General features: G+C 42.0%; 1 protein-coding gene across 4 annotated transcripts in view; it reads left to right on the top strand.

Annotated features, from left to right (window-relative positions):
- Window positions 1–10000, top strand: part of LOC143036592 (nephrin-like) — a 1505960-nt gene that overhangs the window by 1364621 nt on the left and 131339 nt on the right. For all 4 annotated transcript variants that reach the window (XM_076204155.1, XM_076204154.1, XM_076204153.1 and 1 more), the window contains exons 12-14: window positions 1591–1747; window positions 3223–3370; window positions 6181–6333. In XM_076204155.1, coding sequence (XP_076060270.1) covers window positions 1591–1747; window positions 3223–3370; window positions 6181–6333 — 458 coding nt within the window. The remainder of the gene's footprint in view (window positions 1–1590; window positions 1748–3222; window positions 3371–6180; window positions 6334–10000) is intronic.

The raw sequence follows: 10000 nt of genomic DNA, 5'->3' as shown, positions 1-10000 counted from the left end.
TGTATACGTTTATAGTATATATATATATATATATATATGTGTGTGTGTGTGTGTGTGTGTGTGTGTCTATATATATATGTATGTATGTATGTATACGTTTATAGTATGTACATACCTACATACATACGTCAACATCAGAAACTATTAAAATACTATTGCTGAACTAAAATTTTCTAGGGCTACTCTTTCTCTTTTTCTGTCTCTGTCTCTCTATCTTTCTTTCTCTCTCTCCCTTTCTCTATCTCTCTCTTTCTCTATCTGTCTATCTCTGTCTCTCTTTCCTGCTTTCTCTCATTCTCTCCCTCTATCTCTCTGTCTCTCCTTCTCTATCTCTCCCTCTCTTTCTCTCTGTCTCTCTTTCTCTTTCTCCCTCCCTATCCCCCTCTCTTTCTCTCTTTTTTTCTCCCATACATTCCAGAAACCAAACAAAACTTAATGAAAAACGAAGAAAAAAAGAATCTGTACCCTCGTTCCTCGTTTTTTTTTATTCTCTCTTTATTCAATACTAACTGCATTTAATGCAAGTTATTTCATTTTTCTCTTTCGCCTTTTTCCATTTTTCCATTCTTTTCGACTCGTCCTCTTTCCTCTCCTCTCCTTTCTTAATTTTTGATTGATCTATTTTATTCATACATTCTTCTCAGTTTTTGTGTAATTTTTGCCCAGTCTCTCTCTCTCTCTATTTCTCTCTCTCCTTGTATATATATATGTATATATATACATACACACACACAAACATATATATATATATATGTATTGCAGAAACCACAGGGAAATTAAAGTCGAAATACTGAACGTTTTCGTCTATTACGACATCCTCTGAGGATGTCGTAATAGACGAAAACGTTCAGTATTCCGACTTTAATTTCCCTGTGGTTTCTGCAATATCTTTTCGTCACGCGTTATTGTGATTATTTTTGCAATACATATATATATATATATATATATATATATATATATATATATATATATACTGTATATATATACATATATATATATATATATATCGCTTCACCATCGTATTTTCCCTCTCTCTTAACATTCTCCTTCTCGTTTTCTCTCATTTCTCTTCTCTTTCTCTCATCATTTTCCCGTTTTCTCTCCTCATCTTTCTTACAGTGTTCAATCTTCCATCGATACTTCGAAAGGTCCCGCAATTCCTTCAGTACACACGCGTAAACGCACACACACACGCATGTGCACATGTACGCACACGCACACACATGTACACACACGCACACACACATGTACACACACATATACACACACACACGCACGCACGCACGCACGTACAACAACGTATATGCCTGCTTGCTGCCTACCTGCGTTCCTTTCGTACCTTCCTCTCTTCCTTCCTTCCTCGCATCTCTCTCTCTTTCTCTCTCTCCCTCTCTCTCTATCTCTCTCTTCGTCCCTTCCTACCTCTCTCTTTCCTCCTTTTCTCTTCCCTCCCTCTCTTTGTCTCCCTCCTTCTTTCCTACATTTCCCTCCCTCCTTACCTCTTTCCTTCCTTCCTTCCCTCTCTCCCACACTCCTGCTCCTTCCCTCGCGTACCTGCCTAACCATCCCCTTTTTCGATTTGTCTTTCAGACGCCCCAAGGATCGACTACACATCTCAAACAGTTCTTGTGTCCGAAGGCGAAGAAGCTCGTTTGGAGTGCACTGTAGAGGGCAATCCGATCTCTGAGTCCATGATGGAATGGGAGAGAGAAGACTTCGACTTCACAGGAACCAAACAGCTCTTCGAGTGAGTGACCGTTTCTGACAATTCATAAACGCTTCTTTCTTTTGTGACTGAGCCGTGATGTATTAGAACTAAAGGGGCTATCACACTGGGCTATTTTTTCCTCCGACATCCTACCTCCAACCTCTATTTGAATAACTAGATTATGACTTATAACCTCGCTTACAGAAATCTAGGCTTCTCTAAGAGTATTTCAACATTATGTCTATTATTCGTTTAGATTTAAAATCTCTTAATTTATCATTCAGCTTTACTTTATGTGGTGGAAAGATAATTTGATATATGGAAATTTGAAAAATTAAATATTGTAACCGAAGTCGTTTTTACTCAAACGAACACTCAGTTGTCGGTGCTGGTGAATCCAGCGGAAGCCCAGTGTGATGGCCCCTTAAACACATATATCTCGCGTTGTTGGGTATTTAACATGTTTCTATACATTTTAGTTCCCCTAGAAAAAGTCTAATAATAATGTATTGATACACTAACCATGGAAGTATCCCTACGTTGTTTTGGTATTATGTCATGGGATCAGGTTTGGGCATGCGGAGATGTACAACTATGATTGTTTGTATGCATGTATCCACTGTTCCTCCACATATCAACCTCATCCTCCAGTGACGTTCCTCCACATATCAACCTCATCCTTCAGTGACGTTCCTCCACATATCAACCTCATCCTCCAATGACGTTCCTCCACATATCAACCTCATCCTCCAATGGCGTTCCTCCACATATTAACCTCATCCTCCAATGACGTTCCTCCACATATCAACCTCATCCTCCAATGACGTTCCTCCACATATCAACCTCATCCTCCAATGACGTTCCTCCACATATCAACCTCATCCTCCAATGGCGTTCCTCCACATATTAACCTCATCCTCCAATGACGTTCCTCCACATATCAACCTCGTCCTCCAGTGACGTTCCTCCACATATCAACCTCGTCCTCCAGTGACGTTCCTCCACATATCAACCTCATCCTCCAATGGCGTTCCTCCACATATTAACCTCATCCTCCAATGACGTTCCTCCACATATCAACCTCATCCTCCAATGACGTTCCTCCACATATCAACCTCATCCTACAATGACGTTCCTCCACATATCAACCTCATCCTCCAATGACGTTCCTCCACATATCAACCTCATCCTCCAATGACGTTCCTCCACATATCAACCTCATCCTCCAATGACGTTCCTCCACATATCAACCTCATCCTCCAATGACGTTCCTCCACATATCAACCTCATCCTCCAATGACGTTCCTCCACATATCAACCTCATCCTCCAATGATGTTCCTCCACATATCAACCTCATCCTCCAATGACGTTCCTCCACATATCAACCTCATCCTCCATTGACGTTCCTCCACATATCAACCTCATCCTCCAATGACGTTCCTCCACATATCAACCTCATCCTCCAATGACGTTCCTCATGAGCTCCTCCTTGTAACTTCTCCTCCCACTGCAGGAAGAAGCTGGCCACACTGGTCATCCGAAGGGCCACTAGGAACGACACGGGCCACTTCACGTGCATGGCCTCCAACGGCATCGGGCGTCCTGCGAGGGCCAACGTCACTCTTGTGGTCAGGAGCAAGCCTTGGGTCGTGCGGTCTGAGGTAAGGACCTTCGTCTGCGTCGAGGGGCGTGTGTTCAAAGAGGGAGTCTCTCTCTCTCTCTCTCCCTCTCTCTCTCTCTCTCTCTCTCTCTCTCTCTCTCTCTCTCTCTCTCTCTCTCTCTCTCTCTCTCTCTCTCTCTCTCTCTCTCTCTCTCTCTCTCTCTCTCTCTATCTCTATTAGTGTGGTGGATGGGGTTACTGGGAGTCGGGGTGAAGCTAGTGTGAGTGGACATTGTCAGGGAAGTCATCGAAGGTTTTTTATTTATTTATTTATTATTATTATATGTATATATATATATATATATATATATATATATATATATATACTTTTTGAGTGTGGGAGGTAGTGGCAATGGAGAAGAGTAGTGGGAGGTGAGGGAAGTAGTGTAGGGGGAAGGTAGTGGGAGTGGGGGGAGTAGTGAGAGTGGGGGGGAAGGTAGTGGGAATGAGGTGAAGGTAGTGGGATTCTGAGGGAGGGAGTGGGAGTGGGAGAAAGATAGTGGGAGTCGGGGTAAGGCATTGGGGTAGGGGGGATATCATTAGTAGGTAAGGCATGGTTGTGGGAGTGCAGTTAGGGAGTAATTGGGTGTGAGTGGCTTTGGGGATAAGGGAGTGGTGAGGGAGGAAGGAAGTGGGTAGGAAGAGGGAGGAAGAAGGAAGGAGTAAGGAGGAAAAGGAAAAGGGAGGTTGAAGGAAGGAGGAAGGGAGGTAGAGGAGAGAGGTGGGGAGGTAGGAAGAAGGAGGAAGGAAGAGAAGAATAGGGAGGTAGGAGGTGAAGGAAAAGTAGATAGAGGGAGAAAGGGAGAGAGGAGGAGGGAGGAAGAGAGGAGGAGAGAGGGAGACTGGGAGCTACTTGGAGAGAGGTAGGAGAGAGGTAACGATCGATAAAATGAGATAGGAATAGGGTAGGAAGAAGAGTAGGGAGAAGAGAGGGAGGGAGGGAGGGAGGGAGGGAGGAGGGAGGGAGGCAAGAGATGGGAGGAATGGATTGAGAGTGAGGGAGGGAGGGAGGATAGGGAGGAAACGGGACTGGAAGGGAGAGAGGGAGTGTAGGAAGGAGGGAGTAGAACATGTAATATTGTTTACTCTTGACTGCTAAAATAGATGGGAATGATGGAATAGTGTGCTACGAGGGTAAAAGAGGGAAGGGGGAAGGGGAAAGGGGAAAGGGGAAGGAGGTCATAGGCCAAGGGGAGAGGGAAGCGAGGGTGGGGGAAGGGTTGTGAGACATTATATAATAAAAGGGGAGAAAATAGAAAGAACTGTAATGAATAACAAAGGTAGATGTGAAGGTAGTATTTCCATGTTGAAATGGAAACATTAAGGAAAGGGAGGCTGGAAGGGTAGACAAGGGGGAAAGGAGGGGAAGGGATGGTAAGAGGGGGAAGGGAAGTTAAGGGAAGAGAGGGCAAGGGAAGAAAAGAGAAGGGAAGGGAAAGGGAGGGGAGGGGAAGGGAAGTTAAGGGAAGAGAGGGCAACCGAAGAGAAGGGAAGGGGAAGGAGGGGAAGGTAAGGGAAGAGAGGGGGAGGGAAGGGAAGTGAAGAGGGGGAAAGGAAAGGAGGGGAAGATAAGGGAAGAGAGGGGAAGGGGGGAAGGGAAGGGAAGAGAAGAGAAGGGAAGGGAAGGGAAAGGATGAGGAGAGAAGGGAAGAGGGAAAGTAGGGGAAGGTAAGGGAAGGGGAAGGGAAATGAAGAGAAGAGAAGGTAACAGAGGGTAAGAGAAAGGAAGGGAAAGGATGAGAAGGGGAGGAAGACCAAAGGAGGGGAAGGGAAGGGAAAGAGAAAGGAATTGAGGCTTACCATGGTAGTATTTCGTTAGCGTTAATTATGTCGTTATGTCTATCCAGTCTTCTAGATTGCAAAACAAGACTGTAGGCGAGGAAGGAGACCTCTTCAGGTTTATCATCCACTAATAGACTCCCTCTCTTTTGTACTTTATATTCTCTGAAGAGAAAACGGAGTTGTGTAGTGGGCGACCGCGAACAAAGAGAGCGCGTGCGTATAAACACAGATTCGGCCCGCGTGACGGAGTTGTAAATACTCTCTTTCTTTATGTGCTTCTTCACGAGTGAAACATCCAAACACGCAGCGGAACACCTAAACACACATTCAGCACCTCTGACACATCACACACACACACATACACACACACACACACACACACACACACACACACACACACGACTCGTGGCGCAGTGGTAAGAGTTCCTGACCGCCACTACGGTGGTCCTGGTTCGAATTCCTCCCAGGGCTGAAATAGTTTCAGTATCGCTGCCCTGCGAGTCGTTACTCTAACTCTCGTGGGCGGGGAGTTGGGTGTGTGTGTGCGTGTAAGGTTACAGCATTACCCATAGATCGGTCATATATATGAGCTCTGAGCTCTCTTCCGGGAGGGAAATAGCTGTCGATCACGAGTCCAACACGTGATCCAAGACCATGGTAAATCACACGTAGATCGGGATATATACGAACTCTGAACTCTCACCCGAGAGGGTAATTGCTGTCGATCACGAGTCTAACACGTGATACAAGACCACGGAGAATATCACACACACACACACACACACACACACACACACACACACACACACACACACACACATCATATATAAGCTCTGAGCTCTCTTCTGGGAGGGAAATAACTGTCGATCACAAGTCCAACACGTGGTCCAAGACCATGGTGGTGAATCATACACACACACATACACACAGTAATACCCATAGATGTTCCAAATACCGTTGACGCTAGTGATCGTCACCTGCTCCACTTGGACTCCTGAGGAGAGCTTTAGTCTTTATGCCCTTCTGCAGATCCTGTCCCGAGCAGCGGCTGACCTAGGGAGTACGGGCACTCTGCAGTGTTACGCTGAAGGCGCGCCGGATGTTCAGTTTACGTGGAGGAAAGACGGCGTTGCCCTGACGAGTGGAAACAGGTCCGATAAGTACAGCAATCAAACGAGTCAGGTGAGTGATAATAAGTTTTTTTTTATTTTTTATTTTTTATTTTTTTTTTCTATGTTTTATTTTTTTTTATTCTATTTCTTTTTTTGTGTGTTGTTCACTAATGAATGAAGTTAATAGGGAAATGTTGAAGTAGATTGGAAATAGGGTAGTTTTCGTACTCTTAAGTAGTCATGAGTGAAATTATAATGAAAATGGCTAAGGACAGTGAAAATAGGGTAATTTATACTCTTTAGAGGTGAATGAAATTGTAAATGTCTAAGTATATTGAAAATAGGGATTTCTTTTATTCTTCTCAGTAGTTATGAATGAAATTATAAGGAAAATGTCTAAACATAGTGACGTACTTTGTATTCAGTTATGAGTGAAATGTCTAAGTATTGAAAAAAAAGGGTATTTTTTTTTATACTCTTCAGTAGTCATGAGTGAAATGATAAAGGAAGTGGCTAAGCACGGTGAAAATAGGGTAATTTATACTCCTCAGTTATGAGTGAAGTTATAAGGGAAATTATGTATAATGAAAATAGGATAACTTTCATAAACACTTCAGTTATGAGCGAAGTTATGAGGGAAATGTCCAAGTATAATGAAAATAGGGCAATTTTCATAAACACTTCAGTTATGAGTGAAGTTATAAGAGAAATGTCTATGTATATTGAAAGTACTGTAATTTGTATATACTCTTCAGTATTTATGAATGAAATTACAAATGAAATGTCGACTCTTGTATAAAGGAAGTGTCTTAGCAAAGTGAAACCAAGGTAGTTTCCATACTCTTCAGTAATGAGTGAAATTGTATGGGAAATGTCTAAACATAGTGAAAATAGGGTAATTTGTTTATAATCTCCAGTAGTTATGAATGGATTTATAAGAGAAATGGTTATTCTTCAGTAGTTTTCATTTTGCTATAAGGGATATGTCTAACCACAGCACTCGTACTATAAAAACACGAAATATGTAAAAAAACAAACAAAAAAAAACATAGAAAACAAAAAGAGGAAATAACGTTACAATTCCTGCAACAAATTCTATTTTACTCTCGTTTTTCCTGCAAGCTTATTTCCAGTTATTTGTAGTTAATTTGTCCTGATTTATTAAACAACGAAAATATTTTAGAATGGTATTCGTAGCGAAATACAGTCATTAACTAAAAGAAAGTTAGGCAATATTGGGAGCTTATACATCATTGAAATACAAGATAGATTAATTATTCATTAACACCGGAGAAGAGAACCCATACTAGATTAAACTAAAAAAAATATAACTGATCGTGATCTGCCAGAAGTCAGATATCTTATAGACTTTACAGCTTATTACCCATCAGAAGTGTTGTCCAACAAGTTTTTTTTTTTTTTTTTTTTTTTTTTTAAAATATCTCGTGGGTCTTCTTATTTTCCATAAAAAGAGGAGTGTCACTTCGCTCTCTTCTCAGATGTCACATGGGGTCCTGCCCATTTCCCATCAAAAGTGGTGTTCCACAAGAATCACTCTTTCTACTTTATGTTCACTTTAAGTTTACTTAATGAATTACTTTAAACCGTAATGTGTTATTTTTTTCTTCTTTGATCTTATTTTATCTCTAGCCAGAGATTGTGTGTGATTTACTCTTCCTTATTTCTCGTCAAAGGCGATGTCCGACAAGGATCTCTCTTTACACACATGTTCAATATGATCTTATCTTCTAGGTCACGGGTTCTCAGCCTCTTTACTAATGTACCTTATATTTATGTCTTACTGTTCTTCAGCCTCCTAGAGACCCCATCACTAGTAAATAGAACCCAAGTGTATCCATAAACTATCACTAGTTTTCGATTCATGGTCTTGTTTGCGAACCACTGTGGCCCACAAGGGCTCACTGAACCATAGGTTAAGAACCATTGTTCTAGGTAATCATAGATCATATAGATCTGCTTATTTCCCACTAAAAGTGGTGTCCCTCAGGGTTCACTCTTTGCGCCAATGTTCACCTCCACACTTTTTATGTAATGAATCGTTTTGCATAAAGAAAAATATATGTTCACATCATTCTTTATGAAAGTATGGTTTCCCAACCCTCGTTTGACTCACACTTTCCATCTCATTGTGAACATCTCATGTCTCGCTCTTTTATCACCGATCTCTTCCCTTTACGCGGATTTGTGCATCGACTCTGAGTGGGGAGGAAATAATTTAGTTAACTTTGATTGCATCAAAATTCAATTATTATCAATAATCTCCAAAGGCTTTGAACTCTTTCCCCGCAGTCATATTTCAAGACACTTTGATTTACCCCAAGAAAGACAATAAATTTGTGGGGCGCAACATACTCTCCTTCGTGTCTTCAAAAACTCACGTGGAATATATTGCAAAATGATAGGTTTTGCAAGATCAGAATTTAAATTCAAATATGATGATATCTATCTATATACCAAAAGTCTCTTCCCCCTTATAAGGGGGTAGCCAGCTAAGGCACTCACCCACCCTCCATCCATTCCAAATTTAGGGTTCTAGTTTGAAATCTCTCATATGCTTTTATGCCATTTTTATGTATATATATATATATATATATATATATATATGTATGTATGTATGTATATATATATTGTGACTGATGATGGATACATGCGGGAACTACCCTATTTTAGGACCTATGAATCCTCTCATCTCCACTTGGTGGAGGAACCATGAAGGGCTGACATTCGGTGCCGGATCTGACCAAGATGTTTCTGTATCTTTTTAGAATGTATTTTAAAAGCGTCATCTATTCAATTGAGATGAGCTGACAACCGGCGACTGCTCACGACTACTGTTGTAATCCGGTGACAAAAAGGAACACACACACACACACACACACACACACACACACACACAAAAAAGGACCACGGGCCTCCAGTCAGTAGATCTTGAGGCAACATTTCCATCTGAAGAAAATCGTCTGGCCTTAGAACAGGATTGTGTGGTCTTGGAGAGACCATTGTCTCTAATGAGCCTTGCCTTGCTGGAGAACCTGGAATAACATTTCAATGTCTCGTCGATTAAATCTCCTTTTGTCTATATACTTGACAAATTCCAACCCCCGAGCGCGGGGTTCTCAATAGTCCTTCCACTTTAAGTTCCAAAGCCGGCCCGTTAGTCATTACCTTAAAGTTGCTTTTCTATTTTCTTCAAGAAATATACAACGGCATATGCTCGGTTCGGGGCACAAATCAGGTGCGCTTTCCGTAGCGCCTTCACTGCCGGGTGTTAATGATTTTTCTTCAACCTTGTGTGACCCGTCCCCTTTGTTAGCGAGGTCTTCAAGGAAAATACATGATATGCTCGATCCAGGGCCCAAATTAGGTGCGCATTTCTTGGCTACTTCTGTGATGGGCGTAATCTTCGATTTCTGTTGCCACCAGACCATTTTATAGGAGGTGCCAAGATACGAGGGTAGAGGTGAGTGGAGTATGTAGGGGATGAAATGGGTGGGAGTGGTTTCTATGCCTTTGTTTTTTGGCCTCCTCCCTTGTAAGGGGGAAAAAGACTTTGGTACATGTATATGTATGTAAGTGTGACCCTCTTCGGTAGTGATGAATTCCCATTGGACAAAAACGGTGGTATTTCTCGGAATTTCTTAGGGAGCTTTGAGGTTTTCAGAAGCTTCGAAGAGTCTCCGAACTGATAACGAGGAGTTGTTATCGGATCCAAGACG

Source organism: Oratosquilla oratoria, chromosome 20, assembly GCF_046742065.1.
Source record: "Oratosquilla oratoria isolate Oo_2021 chromosome 20, ASM4674206v1, whole genome shotgun sequence".
NCBI lineage: Eukaryota > Metazoa > Arthropoda > Malacostraca > Stomatopoda > Squillidae > Oratosquilla > Oratosquilla oratoria.
This window is presented reverse-complemented; position numbering and strand designations above follow the sequence as displayed.